Here is a 19,618-nt window from a genome sequence, read left to right as displayed (position 1 = left end):
CACCTTGGCTCTCTGACCACAGTCCTGAGCTTCAGCAGGAAGCTGACCTTGCCTGGGCCCTGGGCCTAGACACTGGCTTGCAACCTGGGCCTGGCCTAAAGGACTTTCCAGGTATTTTCCAGGGCTTAGGCTTGCACTCTCTGCAAGCCTCCCTGGGAATGGCTAGGTTAGCTTCCATTCCACGCCTTCATCCACTAACCATGTGTGGAGTGCCCATACTATCTCAGGAGATTTCTCTGAGGCCAAATATTTGCCTTGGCTTTCTTATTTTTATTATGAGGGTCCATTTATTAAGTGTTTACTATGTGCAAGCTAATGTCACAATGCTATTATGAGGAACTCGAGGCTAGGAGAGGTGACATTACTTGTTCTATGCTCCTGGCTCCCAGTCCCTGTCGTCCCCCTGTGTGAACCAGCCTGTGCTGCTGGAACCTGCTGCCCCTGAGCAGATGTTTGCTTAGAGCGGGTCACCACCAACAGCTAATGCTCCGCTCTGGTGCTGTGCTTTGCTAGGCCCCCTCGTGCCTTCCCTGCCCCGCCTGTGGCCATAGAGATCCTCCAGGTCCCAGCTGGTCCCATCCTGCATTGATCCTGGGCAAAGCTGGGGATCTGAGTATCTTATTCCAAGGAACTTTAGCTATTTCTAAGCATCAGCACTTTCCAATTTGCTCTTTAACATTTTTATGGACTCTGAAAGAGAAAAAAAAAATACACAGAAGAGCAGACAATTTAGAGCAACACTCCAGGAGAAGTTTATATGTACTCCCTCCTACTTTCATAAGGAAGGCCTTCATAAATGCCGCCTCCCTGAAGCCCCCAGCCTTCTGCCTCTTGCTCCAAGGTGGGTGTGTACTGTGACGTCCTGATACCTTGCTGCTTCTCAAGTTTTTTTTTTCCTAGTTGCCACAGGCAGGACTTTTACTTCTCCTGGAGGCCCCAGGGTTTAGCTCAGGACTGGGACACTGCGAGCACTCCACACTCTGTGAGTGGGTGATGAAGGCGTGGCAGAGAGGCAAACCCAGCCAAAGGGAGCAGAGAGGAGCTACCACCCAGAGTTCTCAGCCAGCGCATCTGGCCTTAAAAGCCTGGCAGCTCAGGCAGAGGGAAACACCTGACTGTACGGGCTCTGACTTGCCGCAAGGGAGAATAGATGGCTCATCTGGACAATATTTTCCCTTGAACTTGCTTCTGAGAAACTTATTGGGAGAGGCCTTGGGTCAAGGCATGTTAGGGACCCGGAAGGTCATGGGGAGGACATCAGCAACGAGGAAAATGAAACAAAGCCTGCGCCTTCCACTCCTCAGCCTGTGCGGTCCAGGCCCTTGGTGGGAAGAGCCCGTGGGAGAGAATGTTGTTCTACACCTCTGACTTCTTTGAGGGACACCATCACCATGGACACTGACTGGCCCCCTCGGGCATCTGCAAGCACCTCACATGGGGCTCCCAGGCACTGAGAGCTCCCTCCCACTACTCTTTAGTTACCGAGAGACCAGCCCTTATACTTTATTTTATTAGCTCATAACACTCTCTAAAACAGATCCTTTTAAGAAAATGGCTACTATTATGAGCAAATAAGCACTAAGTGGGCTCTTTTTATTCCATTTCCATTTTTGGAATGGAAACAGTTTTATCTGTACCCAAAGTGTTACCACTAGCATCCTCATTACAGGAAGCTCTGCTCAGAGCAGCCTTTTGAGAAGACTAGATGTTATTTTGGCTACTAGAGCACAGTGAATGGCTGCAGACGGCAGGGGTTTGCAGAGCAGCCGAGCAGGCTTATAGGAGCAGCAATGGAAACAGCACATTTGCATTCTCCCCTTTCATGGTGCCCATAAAAATGTGGAAAGAGATGTTTTGCTCACTCTGCAGTCAAAGGTTACTAATTAAGTAAAGCATTACTGAACCAGAAATACCTATAAAAGCTGCTTTTAAAAATTTTAACCCACATCAGAGCATCAGCTTATTACAAGGCCTTTCCACAGGCTCCTCTAATATCAGGATATTCCATCCCGTAATTCACTGACAGTAACTACAGGTAATACAACCTTCAAAAAGGGTCAGAATTTAGAGGAAACTTTCTGCAGAGGAGTTTTGGTTGGGAAGTTGATCAAAAGGAAGCCAAGTAAACACTGTCCTGCCACAGAGGATTTCTGGTGGGATTCAAATCCCTGTGCCTGGAAGGCACCGGCTTCCTCTGCCTGGGCTAGCACTCGAGGCTCCTGAGGATGGAGCCAGATGTCCCTCCTGCCTGGCCTCCAAGTGCCTGAGCAGATTCGGTCCCTCCTTCCTCAGTGAGTGACCGTTCGGTGGCTGAGTTCTTGCTGGGCTGGGTGCTCCTGAGTCTGACCCCTCTCCACATTCTAGCCACATCCAATGAAAGACAGGAGCAACAACTCCTTTGGGGACGAGAGACTGGTGAGGGGACCTGAAGTCTCACCATATCAAGGATAGCCTGGGTTTGCATGCATCCATTCATAGGGAATCAGGTGCAGAATGTTCCAGAAGGCTCCACCTATACCAGCTACAGACTCAAGGGCACTGTTCCAATTTTAGGGAAGTTGGAGCCTGCCTGGACCTGGGAATCCACCCAGACACGCTCAGGGAAGTAGCTGGTGAGCTAAGTGAGGCTCCCTGGAAGAGGACTTAGCATACCTGGGCAGCAGGACAAGGGCCTGGGGGTGTGGCCACCACTGCCCAGCAGGCTGGCAGATGTCTCAGAGGAGATTTACCTTGTAAGGTATCTCGAGCGAGCCAGTAGAAAGAGGCACTACATCTTTGATAAGTAAGGGTAACAAAAGGTTCTAATTTTCTAGCCTGAAGACGGGCAACACTGCTCCTGCTTTATGGCCGAAGAGCCTGAGTTAGGTGACTTGCTAAGGCCACCTGGTGAGGAAGTGGCAGGGCTGGGGTTCAAGGCCCAGTCTCTCTGATCCCAAAGCCCACACTATTCGTCTTCACATTGCGAAGGTTTCTTTCTGCACACTATGTGTCCTTGGGGAGCCTGTCTATGGTCTTTCCTGGGGGATGAGTCAGCAGATGATCCACAGAATGTGGGGAGGCCGGGAGGCAGCACAGGCCAGTAGTGGGATGGAGTTTTCTAAAAGGTCTTGGAGCCAGATCCTGGCACTGAGTGAGAAGAGTGGCTACAGGTCTGTTCCTCCCTGGACGGGGCTGTGTGGGTATTAGAGATGGTGGGCTGGGTCCTAGTTTCTCCCGCTGTGGGTTTGTAGGAAACTGAACACTGGCCTAGCAGAGAAACACCTCCCAAGGCATTTAAAGAGACACCCGTGCATTGACTTTGAAAGGCAAACCCTGCTGTGATATGCTTTCAAGATTAGTAGGAACAGGTAGCAAATAAGCAGGATTGCTTTGGCCAAAAAATGGATGTTCATGCTAACCTTTGCCACATCATCATAAGATTTTCTTGGGATAACTTAGAGTATGACTGGGAACCAGTCCAACTTCCTGGAGCCAAAGAGAATGGGTTAGTTCAATACAAATCTGGTAGCAGTCTGTGGATGGAGTCAGTAAGGCTGTTTGAGGAACAGGGCACCTCTTTCATGAGGCCCAAGGAGTCCCTGGAGAAGGGCATGGCAGTCTGGGGTGGATGCTCCAAGCGATGACATGTCCAGCCTTTATCTTCTTGTCTCCTTTTGGCCATTTCTATTTCCTAAAGAACCCAGGAGAAGTCCATAATCCTTACCTTCTGGGGCTTGGAACTAAGTCTCTTTTCATCGAGGAATGTTTACTTTCCAGGACCAGTGCAAGGAAAATGGTTCGGGCAATAGGCTTCAGAGGGAAAAATTCCATTTTGGTTTTGAAGTTTCTGCCTTCTGCGCCACTACCAGAGATTTTTAGACTTGCTGAATTAATTTTAAAATACCTTAGAAAGAATATCACTAAGGGACTTCCAGTTCTGGCAACACAGCAGACTAGATAACCTGGAAGGCCTCCACCCCCAAAGCTGGAGCAGTGCTGGACAGGATCACAGATGTCTTCTTAGAGGCACAGCTCAGGGCTCAGGGGAGCAGAGTATGCAGCTAGAAGCCGACATAAGTGGGAAGTGAAGCTGCATCTGAGCCCACTGTGAAGCCTAAGCACGCACTATCTAATGAGAAATAGTAAGAATCACAACCTTTGGGGACATGGAGAAACAGGGTGGAATTGAAATACTGGATATAATAACAAGCATGGCTTGATTGGAATTAAGGAATTTTAGAATCCTGTACCACTGGGAAGAAGACAGAGATGGTGATTAACTTTAGAGTTTGATAACTTATGTTAAAAATTTTCAGGCCTTCATCCTCCTTCCTGGAGCATGGTACAAAGGATCCCAGTCTGGGGTCAGGACAAAGGTGCCCAAGCAGGGTGGCAGCTCACTAGGTTGAGACACTGGCCACACACAGGGGGAGCCAGCAAATAAATAAATAGACTGAGGACACTGGGAGCTAAAGAAGGGCTGGTATAAATGTGGAAAGGGGGTAGCTTGAATAAATAAATGTGACTGAGTTGGACTTGGAGCTGGTGGTTGAATTAATGCTTTTCAGTGTATGTAGGTAGATACAGAAATAGACCTAGGTGCAGATGTGTGTGTGTAGGAACATGTATTTTCCAGGTGTCACTGAGAAGGCCTGAACAATGACACCCCAGTGGCAATGGGCACCTCTAGTACCCAGATATTGGTTTCTAATGCCACACTCTCCACTGAAAGCATCCGAGATCCGAGTTTCCTTGGGAAGTGGCTGGGAATGAAGAGGAAAGAATAAGATGAGCCAGGAACATCTTGTGCCAGAAAGTAAGGAAGTGCTCAGAGTAATGAGGACACATGAAGGGGACACATCAAGAGGACACAGAAGTTAGCTGGATGGGGCTCCCATGGGCCAAATGTAGGAGAGTTTGAGCATGAAAATTAATAATGATAGCAATGGATTACAATATGTTATATAAAATAGGGATCTATGAGTCTGCATTGATAAAAACAAATAAATTAATAAATAAATGAGAAGAGACAGCTTTTTTTTACAGTAAAAGTCTAATCAATATGTGTAGAAAAAATGATTGAATTATAAAGATCACTATTTGGTGCCATCATTGTATTATTTAATTTAGGCAAGAAATATCAGTGGGTGGCAGGACAAGCGGATGTGAGTGGGAAGAGGAATGAGATTTTCACATAATCTCAAGTGCTCCCCACAGAACTTACTAATTGTGAAGGGGAGGAAAGGAATTTCATGGTAGAGAAATCTGGCACACACTGTTCTAACCATGTGAGCAAAATTAACTCCACCAATAACGGGACAAATCCACATCACACTAAACCCAACCAGAGGCGGTAGGAAGAATCCAGCATCACTTCTGTGGCATTCTGACCAAAATCATATAACCTGGGTCTAATTGTGAAGAAATTTAGAAATCCAAACTGAGGGATAGTCTAGGAAATGAATGGTCTGTAATCTTCAAAACTGCCAAGGTTGTGAAAATGAAGGAAGGGCCAAGGGCCTCGCCCAGGCTGAAGGAGACTGGAGACCAGGCAGCCAAGTGCAACATGTGATTCCAGCCTAGATCCTTTCCTACCAAGGACATGTTGGGACAACTGACACGACTTGTATGATGTCTTTGGGTGAAGGGAGTTCTTCACACTATTCTGGCAACTTTTCTGTAGTTCTGAAATATTTTCAACGTGAAAGGTAAAAACGAACCTTAGGGACATCTCAAATTCCAGGTGAAAGTTTAAACCATGGCTGAGTTAGCCACCAGCTCAGAAGTCCTGGAGCCACACATGGGGGAGTTTGTGACACTCACCCTTGGGCTCTGTGCTGTGGACCTTCACTGCACTGGACACCCCAGAACAAACTCGGGGGAGCATGGCCACTGGGGAAGGCACTGAGGCTACCAGGTCATTCTCCCCTGGGGAACTGAAGCCTTTAAGCCCCTGGGTAGAGAGCTGGGGAGAGGCTGGATCCTGACATATCCTCTTTGAGATCTGGCACCCAGGCCCCCGAGGTGGGACAAGCATAGCAGAAATGGCAGTTTTTTAATCCATGCTGTCATCTGGGAAGTCAGGTATACACATGACAATGTCCTGGAGATTCAGGTTAACTGATTTGAGGAGGGGTCTGGGTGTTGGTGTGTTTAAAAATCTCCCTGCTCGCTAAAGTACAGCCAGGATTGAGAAGCGCTGAGTGCGTTAGGAAGACATCATGAGGTTTGTGGTCTGTGCCAGCAAGGCTGGGGGCCTGAAGGCCTGCCTCTCATGCTGCCTCAAGTGCAATCAGATCTTTGTCTATGAAAACTGGTGAGAACATAGAATACTGATCATAAAAGCCAAACCAATAACCAGAAAAGGTCAAGTTCATTTATAAACATGGATACAAAAATCTTAACTCCAAACCCCAAACCAAATAAACAGCATGCTCAAACTGTGTTTACCCCAGGGACACTGGAACTGTTAAACATTAGAATACCAACACCTAAGCCATCTCACCAACAGACAAAAGAAGAAAAAACATGAACAACTCTATAGTTTGATAAAGTTAAACTTATAGTTTTTAAAAATCCTAACAAAACAAAACAAAACTGCTAGCAAACCAGGATTAGAAAAGAATTGCCTTAACCCAATATCAGCTAGCTACAGGGAAGAAAACAAACCCTACCATAAATGTTGTAAATGTCATAGGTTTGATGATAAAACCTTAAAATAATTTCTTCCAAGTTAGTAATAAAAGAAAGATTGTCCTTCTATCACCACTCCAATTTAATATGATACGGAAGGGTCTAGCCCTTCCATTAATATCATGGAATAAATGAATTAGAAACACAGGATATAAAGATTTTTAAAGGAAGACACAAAACCGTCACTGTTAATAGATGACGTGACTACTTTATGGAAAACCAGAGTAGAATAACAAGCCAACAAGAGGGTTCTCAAGGTTTCTGGCTAGTCCCGCTCATGCTAGGCTGAGTGGTGGCCCTGTGCCAGTCACACGTGTGAACAAATCCTGGAGCCAGATTGCTCGCATCTGAGTGGCTCTGCGGCTTAATCCCAGGACAATAAGTCAGTCCCTGGGTGTCTCACCCATAAGAATGGGCAATGTGTCCACCCTGCAGAATCATTATAAGTATTAAATGAGTTAGTATTGGTAAAAGCACTTGGAACACATAAGATTTCATTAAATAAAGGAAAACATTAAAAAATCAACTGTGACCCTATATGCCATCAAAAAAGCCAGAAAATGTAATTAAAGTTTCACACACATTCATTAATCCTCATAGCAGTGGTACTGTTGACCCTGTTTTGCAAATGAGGAAATTAAGGCTCACAACGAAGTTGAGAAACCTGTGCAAGACAGCAGAACTAGGAGAGAGGGAGCAGAGAAAGGGGGCTCCAGGTCTGCCCCATGGGAAGCCCACACTTTCTGTTGCAGTTTTGGGGGTACACTGATCAACCCTCACTCTTCCTACCTGTTGGGGAGCAGAGTGAAGGTAGCTATCGACAGCTCTGTACTTTTGCCAAGAAAACAACTGACAAAAGGAGACTTAAACAAATGGAAACACGTAGCCTGTTGCTGGATAGAGACTCAATAGCATGAGACCTCAACAAGAGAAACCAAAAAAATCCTAAAGTCAAGCAGTGTGTGTGTGTGTGTGTGTGTGTGTGTGTGCACGCGCACACATGCATGTTCACATGGATTGTGGGGATCTGTGGAGATCTTACCATATATTAAAACATATTTTAAAAGCCTTTGTAATTATACAGCGTATAATTACTATATGAATAGCCAGACTAATAGAACAGAATAAAAAATTCAGAAATAGACCCTAGTGCATATGGGAATTTAATATTATAAATCAGGAGGAGAAAAAAAACAGACTTTTTAATAAATGGTTTTGGGACAATTACATAACTATTTGCAAAATGATAAAAATGTGCTCACTCCATATAAAAGGAGAAATTCCAACTGGATGGAGAGCTAATTGCAAAAAGGAAGCCATAAAAATGGTACTAGAAAATTGGGTGAATTCCTGAGAGTGAAGAAAACCTGTCTATGACTCAAAATCCAAAAGCATGCAAGAAAAGATTGTTAAATTAGACTTCAATTTTTTTTTTGGCATGGCAAAAAGTTACATACATAGCCAGTGGGAATGCAAAATATTTCAACCTGTAGCAGGAGTTGGTAATGCCTAGAAAATTTACGTATATATTCATTGTTTGATCAAACAATCCCACTCCTAGGAATCTATCCCAAAGATTCAGTGACAAAAATACAAAATGATTATGCAAAAGGCTGCAAACAACCTTGTAGTAGAATAATGCCTTAGCTACCTCCCCACCCCCGAAATTTCCACACCCTAATCCCCAGGACCTGAGTGTGTTCCCTTATGTGGGAAAGGAGACTCTACAGATGTGGTTATGGTTAAGAGTCTTGAAACAGGGAGCTCATCCGGAATTCCCTGGGTGGGTCCAATCTATTCACACAAGTCCTTAAAAGTGGAAAGGGAGGCAGAGAGTGGGTCAGGAAGGGGACAGAGTCAAAGACTGAAAATGCCTCGCCCCGCCATTGGGGGTTCTGAAGGCAGAGGAAGGGGGCCATGGGCTAAGCAAAATGAGGGCCTCTAAGCTGGGGGTGGTGACAGCCAGCTTGGTTCTGCGAGTACAAGGAAGTGCATTCTGACAAAACCTGAAGGAGCAAGGAAACGGATCCTCCTCTAGATGCCCTGACAGTTATGGAACCCTGCCAACACCTTGATGATCATGATTTTGGCCCATGGAGCCCAGGCTGGACCTCTGTGCCACAGAACTGTACAATAGTACACTGGTGCTGTTGAAGCCCCTGAGGTTTTGGTCATTTGTTGAGGCAGTGATAGAATATGAATGCACAGGCCAGACGTCCACCAGCAGAGGACCAGCTAAATAAACAAGCTCTGGCTCATGTGCACAAGGAAAGACCATCATGAGCCTGTACATGGGGAGGAGGAAGGTCCGCATACATGACACACAGTGATGCTTGGCATACTTGGTCAACTGAAGAAGCAAGGTGCGGCCACCGCATTGAGTAAGAAATGGGGAACACGGATGTGTTTTGGCTTATGGCACAAGACAGAAAAGGATAGACCAAAAACATAATATGGGTTTTTTTTCTGTGGGGAAGAAAAGCAACAAGGTAAGGGGACAAAGAGGAATATAAACCTCTCTGAATAGACACCTTTAAAAAAATAGTTGTGACTTTGAGATCATGCAAATGAGTTACATGATCAAAAATGAATTAAATTTAAAATATTTTAATGATTTTTAAAAAGTAATATAGTTTGTAAAGAAAGCAACCACTAAAAATTGAAGCAAAAGAACAAAACAAAAACCCTGAAATAAATGAACCTAATTTTGTATAAATTGGTGATACAACCATGCAGAGAAAAGGCTTTAGAGCTTTTGACTGTACAGCTCAGTATGACACAGTCTGAGGAAAAATACTCAAATTGCAATGAGCAGTCTTTTGTTAGTAGTACTATTGAAATTACAATTCAGAAACTTTTACAATAGTAGGATAAAGAAAATAAGTAATTATGATAATATTTCTAAAAAACACAATTTTAGTGTAAAAAATATTTAAAGTATAAATTCAAAGTAATCTTTTAAAAAATTTGTTAAGGTATAATTGACTTATCATATTATGTTAGTTTCAGGTGCACACCATTTGGGATTTGACTTTTACATACATTGTGAAATGGTCACCACAGTAAGTCTAGTTACCCTCTGTCACCTTACAAAATTAACACAATACTATTGACTATATTCCCCCTGCTGGACATTACATCCCCGTAGCTTATTTTTTATACCTGGAAGTCTGTACCTTCCCATCACCTGTTTCACACCCGCACAACCCTCCTTGCTCTGGCAACCACCATCTGTTCCTGTATCTATGAGTCTGGGTTTTGTTTGGTTTGCTTGTTTTGTTTTTTAAAGGTGACATACCTAAGTGAAATCATGTGATATTTGTCTTTCTCTGACTTACTCAGTTAGCATAATGCCCTTAAGGTCCATCCATGTTGTCACAAATGCAAGATTTCATTTTTTTAATGGTTGAATAATATTCCATTGTCTATATGTAACACATCTTCTTTATCTGTTCATCTACTGATGGATATCTAGGTTGTTTCTATGCCTTGGCTGTAAATAATGCTGCAATGAATGTAGGGGTACAGATATCTTTATGAATTTTCTTTGGGTAGATAGTAGTGGAATTGCTGGATCATGTAGTAGGTCTACTCTTAATTTTTTGAGGAACCTCCATACTGATTTCTATAGTGGCTGTACCAATTTACAATTTTGACAGTATACTAGGGTTCCAATTTCCCCACATTCTTGCCAATACTTGCTATTTTTTGTCTTGCTCATAATACTCATCCTGACAGGTGTAAGGGGATATTTCATATGGTTTTGATTTGCATTTCCCTGATGGTTAGTGATATGGAGCATATTTTCATGTGTCTGTTGGCCAACTGTATGTCTTCTTTGGGAAAATGTTCAGATCCTCTGCCCATTTTTAATTGAATTCGTTCTTTATTATTGAGTTGTATGAGTTCTTTACATATTTTGGATAGTAACTCCTTTTTTTGGATATATCATTTAATATGTTCTCCCATTCAGTAGGGTGCCTTTTCACTTGATGGTTTCCTTTGCTGTGCAGAAGCTTCTTAGTTTGATGTCGTACACTTTGTTTTTGCTTTTGTTTCCTTTGCCTTTGGAGTCAGATCCAAAAAAAAAAAAAGAAAAAAAATCACTAGGACTACATCAAGGAGCGGACCACTTATGTTTTCTTCTTGGAGTTTTATTGTTTTGGATCTTACATTCAAGTCTTTAATCCATTTTGAATTAATTTTTGTATATGGTGTTAGACAATGATCTAGTTTCATTCATTTGCATGTAGCTGTCCAGTTTTTTCAACACCATTTGTTGAAGAGACTGTCCTTTCCCCACTGTATATTCTTGTCCCTTTGTTGTAAATTAATTGACCATATATGCATGGATTTATTTCTGGGCTGTCTTGTTCTACTTATCTATGTATCTGTTTTTATGTCAATATAATACTGTTTTGATTACTATAGTTTTGCAGTATAGTTTGAAATCAGGGAGCGTGATACCTTCTTTTGTTCTTTTTTCTCAGGATTGTTTGCACTATTCAGTCTTTTGTGGTCCCAAACAAATTTTAGAATTATTTGTTCTAGTTCTGTGAAAAATGCCGTTGGAATTTTGATAGGGATTGTATTGAATCTGTAGATTGCTCTGAGAGGTATGGATATTTTAACAATATTAATCTTTCTAATCCATAAGTATGTAATAGCTTTCCACTTTTTTGTGTCTTCTTCAATTTCTTTAAACAATGTCTTAAGAGTTTTCAGCATACAGGTGTTTCACCTGCTTGATTAAATTTATTCTTAAGTATTTTATTCTTTCTGATGTGATTGTAAATAGGACTGCTTTCTTGATTTCTCTTTGTGATAGTTCATTGTTAGTGTATAGAGACACAACAGGTTTTTGTATATTAATTTTGTATCCTTCAACTTTACTGAATTGATTAGTTCTAACAGTTTTTTGGTGGAGTTTTGAGGGGTTTCTAAATATAGCACCATGTTATCTGCAAATAGTGACAGTTTTGCTTCTTTCTTTCCAATTTGTGTGCTTTTTACTTCATTTTCTTGCCTAATTGCTGTGGCTAAAACTTCTAATACTATGTTGAATAAAAAAGGGGATAGTGGGCATCTGTGTCTTGTTCCTGATCTTTGATGCAGTTTTGGCTTTTAACTACTGAGTATTATATTAGCTGTGAGTGTGTTGTAAATGGCCTTTATTATACCCACTTCATTGAGGTTTTATTAGAAACAGACATTGAATTTTGTTAAATGTTTTTTCTGTGTCCTTTGAGATGACTGTATGATTTTTATCTTTCATTTTGTTAATGTGGTGCATCATATTGATTGATTTGCAAATACTGAACCATCCTTATATCCCTGGAATAAATCTCACATGATCATGGTGTATGATCCTTTTACTGTATCATTGAATTCAGTTTGCTATTTTTGTTTTTGAGGATTTTAGCATCTATGTTCATCAGAGATATTGGGCTGTAATTTTCTTCTTTGTGGTGTCCTTGTCTGGCCTCATAAAATGAGTCTGGAAATTTCTCCTCTTCAATTTTTGGAAGAGTTTGAGAAGGATAGGTATTAACTCATCTTTGAATAGGTGGTAGAATTCACCAATGAAGCAGTCTGGTACTTGACTTTTGTTTGTTGGAAGGTAAAATTAAGCAATCTTAAATTTGAATTGCAAATACTGGTATAACCCATGACGTATTTCAAAAAATATCTATTTCCTTTCTCCATCTACTGGGAAGGTCTAGAATGACCAGCCAAAAGCAGTGAGCATCCCTCCCCCAACCTTAGTGCCCTGATCATCCTCTTAAATATAAGTACATTTAATACTAAATGAAACCAGGTAGGAATAGAGTTTGAATTTGGGGCAATAAGGTACAAGATGATCCAGGACATCCTATTGTATCAGAAAGCAAAGAAATAATCAAAGATTAGTAGAGTCAGGAGTCCTAGAACATGAAGGGTTGTCCACCTGTCAAGATGGGTCAATTTTAGGTTCAAAACAAATAATGACTGCAGGTGATGGAAATACACTGAATTTAAGAAAACCTATGCTTTCATATTGATTCTCAGGAAAAGAGCAGGGGAAAGAAAGGAAAGAAGGAAAGAAGGAAGGGAAAAGAAAAAAAAGGAATAATCTGTTCAATGTTGGAGGTAACTGGGAGACCAGTTCCTCCCTGAAATTGGGAATTAGGATTCATAGTGTACACTGTGTTTAGGGTAATGGAACAGAGGGATGAGGTGTGGCACTTCTTTTCAGTTTCAGCTACTAAATGAGAAAATATGGATAGAAAATTGCATTTTGAATACCTTAAGGAAATACTTAATAAAGGCAAAGATCATGATGGATGAGACCATTAGATATGAAGCTGAGGGGGAACTGATAATGTAGGGATCAGTCTTAGTGTCCCTGAGAGGGGGACAACTAGACACTGTCCTGATGTGCTGTAGTATGAAATATGGGAATTATGCTTGATAACAACAACATAGTAGAAATAATCTAAGCAAGGTTTTTGCATGAACTTCCAGTTTACAGGGGGGCAGGGGAACAAGTGAAGTGACCCTACAAGGACATAAAGGGGACTTTCCCAACACAGGACATTCCATGGAATGATCTACTGGGATCTGCCAACCAGGTAATGGCACCAGGAACCAAGAGGGCCCACAATGAAAGGAGACATGATCTATAGTGACAGAAGACAGAGGGTGGTAGCTGGGAGTTGGTGGGGCTGGGGAGGTGTACCAGGGAGAAATTACTGAGGGTACATGGGAGCTCTCAGGGCCAATGTGTTTGCTCCTTATCTTGTGGTGAGGGTTCCACAGTGTACATACATGTATATCTACATCAAAACTTACCAAACTGTGCACTCTGAAAATACCAACTTTATAATATGTCAATTATACCTTAATAAAGCTATTAAATTTTTAAAAATGATTTAAGAGACATGAAAATCAAATACATGCTGTGAAGTTTGTTTAGGTCCTGTTTTCATCGAAACCATAGTAAAAAGACATTTTTGGAAATTTTGGGGAAATTTGAATGTGGACTGGTTATGAGATTAAGGAACTTTTATTAATTTTAGCAGGTGTGATAATGGCATTATAATTATGAGAGAAAGTGTCCATATTTTAATGTAAAGTTTTCATTGAAGGAAGACACACAAGTGCACAAACTGTAGGTGTATGCACAAGGTGAGCACACGTGTGTAACCTGGATCCAGATGGGGAAACAACATTCCAGCACACCAGAGCCTTCCTGTCACTGCTTCTCCCAACTGTAACCACAAGACCCCAAGGCCAACCAGTGCTCCAACCAAAGATTACATTTTCTTGGTTTGAAACTTTATATAAATGGAATCATACAGTATATACTCAAGTTATGAGTTTGGCTTCTTTAGCTCAACTAAAGATGTCTGTGAAATTCATCCATATTGCTGTGTGTACATACATTTTAGACATACATGTTTGGTGGTGAGATGACATGTGGTCTGAGATACACCTTAAAACACTTGATCTAAATCAAACCATTATGTGGTATACCTTAAACTTATACAGTGATGTATGTCAATTATTTCTCTGTAAATCTGGGGGAAAATTTAAAAAGAATGTACAGATACATTTGGATGTATAATTATTTATTGTATATGTGTATCTGTCTATATGCAAAGAAATTGAAATTACCTAACTGAATTAACTGTTAACATTATCATTCCATATACAAAAACAACTACATTTTACCTAAATGAATTAATATTAATACAATTAATACTAACTTTTGATCTGCTTGTTTGCACTTCATATCATGAACATCTTTCTATGTCAAGTCAATGAATGCGATCTTCACCATTATTGTTTGAGAGTTGCTTTTTATGGGTGTATAAAAGCATTAAAAAATCCCTACTTTAGCAACAATAAAAAGGGGCACCAGATGAATCTAGATGACAGCCTAAATGAATCTGGGAGATGGGTACGTGGGGTTAATCATATTATTCCCTTCCGTTGGGTATGCTGAAAAAATTTTATATTGAAATGTAAAGAGATAGGTTGTGGTACAGAGGCAAAAGGCAGACTTTCTGGGGCACAGAAACTGCTCTGTGTCACATCACTTCCTCATTGGAGACAAACTAAGATACGTCCCTGACTCCCTCACATTAAACTTGAACCTTGTGACTATGTTCTGGCAAACAGAATGCAGTCAGAAACAATGTAATCCCTGGCTGGGCTTTGCGAGCACCAAATAAAGCTCCTATATGGTGAGTGGAGGAGCTGTTGGTACTTCTACTCCTGAAGACCAGCCTGGCCTGATCCTTAGGTCTGAAGCCACGCCTGCATCGCTGGCACTCACTGTGCTCAGCCGGCACACCCCAGACCACACTGGGGACTGCACCATATACTTCTGGGTGCCTTCCAGGGCTTGCCCAGCTGTTTCCAAGGGACTCTGAGATGCCAGAATTGCTTTTCATGAGATACTGTGATCTTTCCCCTATGCCTTTTAAAGTTCTTTCATTGTTTTGGTTTTCCTTCACCGGGGATTTATTTTTTCAATTTGATGGGAGGTAGGGATATGCTGTTTTTTCTTTTCTAAATAAAAAATTGTTCCAGCCTTGTTTATTGATCAGTTCCAACTAGTTGGTGCACACTTTCAGACTCCTGTGTAGGTTTCTAGAAATAGTTGCTTAATGAAAGTTTTGAAGATGTATGTGGAATTTGTTCCTTAATTTATGGCCAATTTCCAAGAGTGAATCATCTTACAATAGAGTACAGTAAAGTCATGAAAATCACTAGGATTTTACTATAGCAAATAACTATTTTGAAACTTATCTGTTTCCATAATATGGCTCTTCAACTTTTTATCTCCTGCTCTTATCAGAACATGGAACTGCGGCTTGTGTGGTGTGCACCATACTGGTGCAGCCTGTCTCTGACTCATGGCTGCTGTTGCTCAGTGAGTCAGATCCAGGATTCTTTCTGAGGCTTGCCCTCTTGGATCCTGTGTTATCTGCCCCAGAAATTTCCCCAAACCTACTTTCTACCACCTTTTCCTGCACTCCATACTTCAGCCATCAGCCTTCCTGCTGGTCCTCAAATGCAATGTGCAGGATCCTTTCCTAGTAACTCGACATTCTATCTCCCAAGAGAGTAATGTCTCCTTTATAGCAGAAACATTGTCAGTTTTTTTCACTGCTATGTCCCTCATGCCTAGAGTGGTGCCTGGAGAAAACATGCTTTCCATATTGTCGAATGATGTGTATTCATCATTCATGTGATGGACAAGTTGTGCCAAAATTTAATCCTATTAGTGTGTTTGGTAGTTAGTTGTGATACAGAATGAAAAAAATAAATCACTTATGCTATCAAATCCCAGGCACCTATTTGGAGATTGTCACTCTTGCATTATTCAACCAGACTCCAGGCTGACATCTCGCTCTCCCTTGTCTTCCCATATTCCATTCCCAGCATCACAGCTGTCTCCAGTCTCTCTCCTCCTCCAAATACGGACCCCTCTCCAACTGCCTGAAGTCTGCCCCAGCCACCAATGAACCGTTTTGCAAAGCATCAGTCAGTTGCCTCCCAAACAAAGCCCCAGCCTTGCGCATTGGAAACTCTGACTCTTAGCTTTCATGAGATTCATACCTGTCCCTCTATGATCCATCTGGAGATGGACGTCTTCCCATCATAGCCCGGCCGGAACTGAAGAGTGGCTGAGCGAGGGCTGATGTTGGAAATGACCAGGTTGGATGGGGCACCAGGGAGTTCTAGAGATAAGTGAGAGAGGAGAAGTGAGAGTTAAATTCTGTCACAGTTTAGGAACTGATCAAACATGTCAGCAACTAAATGGTCTTAAATGCCTTAATGACAAAGGATTTGTTTTCAAAACCATGAAAGTGAGAAGCACAGCTTCCCCAGGACCATGATCACAACATGATTCTTACTTTAATAGGGTCACCCATTGAGCCCCATGCATCTGAAGTGGCATTAGGATCCATATTGATGTGGCCTCCTAGATGACAAAGTCTGAAGGTCAGGATCATGTCTCATTCATCTCTGTACAAGGTACACGATTAATAGACACTTAGTGAATGAAGAAAGGGTGACTGTCATTCTCCTGGGCTCCTAAAAGAACACAAAGAATTGAAGGTCCATCCTCCCTTTGACAATAATGGTGATGCCCTGGAGAGCAGAATGGGAGCTGGACATGGGCACATGCTGTGTGTCACGATGGCAGCCTGATTTGCATAGATGTGAGGGTCCTGAGCCTTAGGCTTCCTGGGTCTGGTTTCTAAGGCAACCAAGTTCAGGTGAAAGTGCAGAAATCTTCCCACTCTGCCTGTGTTCAGTTGCTCAGTCAACTAGACGAGGGACAGGTGGGACTGAACGAAGCTCCCGTTATCGGGGGTCAGGTGTGGTGTAAGCCCTCTCATCTGGACAGCATTTCACTTGCCTGCTGTCAGTGAAATGCTGTGAAATGTTGTCAGTTCAAGATGAGAGCTCTTCTGTTATTAGGCAATGCAAAACATCCGAGAGAAAGACAATAGGACAAAATGAAGGGAAAGGATGCCCTGCAAGTAGCAGAAGAGGCTTTCAGACTGCACAGTTTCTGAGGAATGGATTCCTAATTTGCCATTGCTCAGGATATTTAAAACCAGGTCTTGCACAGGGACAGTAAAACCACTTTGGTGATCAACTCAGTGTGGGTACAGGCAAGGAGGTCTCTGGGACCTCGAGGGTCCTTCCCACATCGACTTTTATGAATTTGAAGCAGAAAATGTTTAAATGGAGCGACAAGTGGCTCTTTTCTTTCTATTTCTTAGCTCTCTGAATTCTTTAAATGGTTCTTCAGTCATTAATGGATGTAAACTTCAAGCAGAGGCAACAGAATACCAGCCCCTGAAGTGACCATCTTCCTATGATTTTGCTTCTTGGCAATACTCAGAGTGCTCAGGCATGTCCTGGGACTGGTTTCCAGCTGCAGGCGGTCTGACCTGGAAATGAAGGCCCAGCGGCCCCACTTCCCCCTTTCTCCTGGGCTGTTCAGTGCAGCGAGGCCCCATCTCTCCAGAATTCTTGCTGCAGTGCTAGGCCACAGTCAGGCTGGAGGCAGAGGCCTTCTGGAGGTCAGCTAGCCTGCTTCCCTGTCTCGGCTGGAAATGTCCAAGCCATCCTAGGGAAGCACCTGGTCACATCCACAGAGATGCCCCCAGTGTCATCCTCAGCCACTGTGTGTAAGATATTTCTGACAAACTTAACAACATGCCATTACCACCATCACTAATTATTAAATTATTAATAATATTCTGAATGTGTGTGTGTACCATGGCAACTGGCTATTTATGTAGGATAAATGAATCTTTCTGTAGGTCAAAGACTTTTTTCTTAAAAAAGGAAAACTTATTTTGTAAATGCCTTTAAAAAAATCCCAAATTGCCTCCAAGTGTGGCCCCCGACCAACAGCTTCCGTCCCACCTGAGAACTTGCTCCGGAGGCGCGTTCTCCAGGCCTGCTCCAGACCAGGAATGAGAATGTCGGGAGCAGGCCCAGCAGGCTGTCCAACAAGAAGCCCCCGACTCCATAGAACACTGTCTTTGACGGGGAACAATGCAGACTGCCTGTCTATGGCAGAAGGGCTTGCTTTGAGACTGCTGTGCTCCAGGTCCCTGACTGGCAGGGTAGATAATGGCTTCCAGAAAGTACTCTCTGAGGTCCCACTGCTCAAGGACCTTCTCAGCCCCCATGTATAAAGTGCTGGGCTCCTCATTAGACGCAATGCCAGAGACGGGAAGCGGCGAAGGGTGGGCACACTCATTCCTGCGGGAACCTTTGCTTTTCTGTGCATGCCTGACCTGCTTTGTATTCACTGCGGATCATGGTATCACCCCTCCAAGACAGCCATCAGGTCAGGAGACCTGACCTGTCTGGGGAAGCCTTGTGGGGTGCATGCTGGCTTAGGGGAGCCCCCAAGGCCCTCTGCTCCTCTCAAAGACCAAGTGAAGCAAATTGACATCTTTTAAATAGCAAGAGACTAACAGCTTTACTGATAGCCCCAGGGCATTTTCTCACATTCACATGTATTTGTAAATTCCTTGGAAAAATACTTAAATTAAAAATTTTTAAATTTTAGAGAAAAGATTGAGTGCAATTTTACAAAGCTGAAATGCATGTGCTGACCATTTAGGAACAGAATCTGAAACTGAGAAAGGACAGGAGTGTGGATACAGCCCACACCTGAGAGCCGGTCCAGTCACCAAGGTGCCTTCACACGAGCACTCCACATGTTCCCCGGGCTCTCTCGCACTACATCTTTCCTTCCCACCCTCTCCTACATTTTTTCTTATCTCAAACCCAAATTAATTCTCACTCTTTTGCTGAGTGAATAGTTTGTGCTTCCTATTCTCATCTTTAGTATGGATGTTCCTGTCTCTTGGCCTCAGTTAGAGCCTGCGATTTCCTCCTGTGTGACCGCTGGCTTGGGTCCCGGGAGGGCAAGGCCTCAGCAGCAGCGCAGCCTCTGTGGACTCGGGCCTCTCCTCCTGCCCTCCAACCTTCGCACAGATCCACACCCTGACAGAAGATGGGGCAAGCCATGATCAGAAGACACTGGAAGATGGGCTGATGTTAGGCCACCGTCCATGTACCACCCAACCATCATAGCAGGAAGCTGACACCCTCTTTCAGAGCCCCCCAGGACTCTGCACAACCATGCTAGTGAGCTCTGAGCAGCAGCTATCTTTAAGGGAAACGCAGTAGCAGGAAACTGCAGCACGATTTTACTGACCTGGGGGAACTCCAGAAGAAATGGTGGATGACGTCACCAGGCCCGCCCCCACTGCAGTGACAGCAGCCACGTCAATGGTGTATGTGGTGAGAGATGACAATCCTTTGATTGTGTATTCGTGCGTTGTGCTATTTAGAGTGTGAGTGAGCCGGGAGTCGTTCTTGCCGTATACCTCCCAGGAAACCAGGTAGCCTAGAA

General features: G+C 43.0%; 1 protein-coding gene across 11 annotated transcripts in view; it reads right to left on the bottom strand.

Moving 5' to 3' along the window:
* SDK1 (sidekick cell adhesion molecule 1) overlaps window positions 1–19,618 on the bottom strand; it is a 1,045,458-nt gene that overhangs the window by 122,048 nt on the left and 903,792 nt on the right. For all 11 annotated transcript variants that reach the window (XR_012122096.1, XR_012122097.1, XR_012122095.1 and 8 more), the window contains 2 exons: window positions 19,421–19,612; window positions 16,282–16,403 (listed from right to left, as the gene is read on the bottom strand). Coding sequence is in view for 7 of the 11 variants with exons in the window: in XM_037008170.2 (XP_036864065.1) it covers window positions 16,282–16,403; window positions 19,421–19,612 (314 nt within the window). In the remaining 4 variants the exon portion in view is untranslated. The remainder of the gene's footprint in view (window positions 1–16,281; window positions 16,404–19,420; window positions 19,613–19,618) is intronic.

This window comes from Manis javanica, chromosome 10 (genome assembly GCF_040802235.1).
Source record: "Manis javanica isolate MJ-LG chromosome 10, MJ_LKY, whole genome shotgun sequence".
NCBI classification, from domain to species: domain Eukaryota; kingdom Metazoa; phylum Chordata; class Mammalia; order Pholidota; family Manidae; genus Manis; species Manis javanica.
This window is presented reverse-complemented; position numbering and strand designations above follow the sequence as displayed.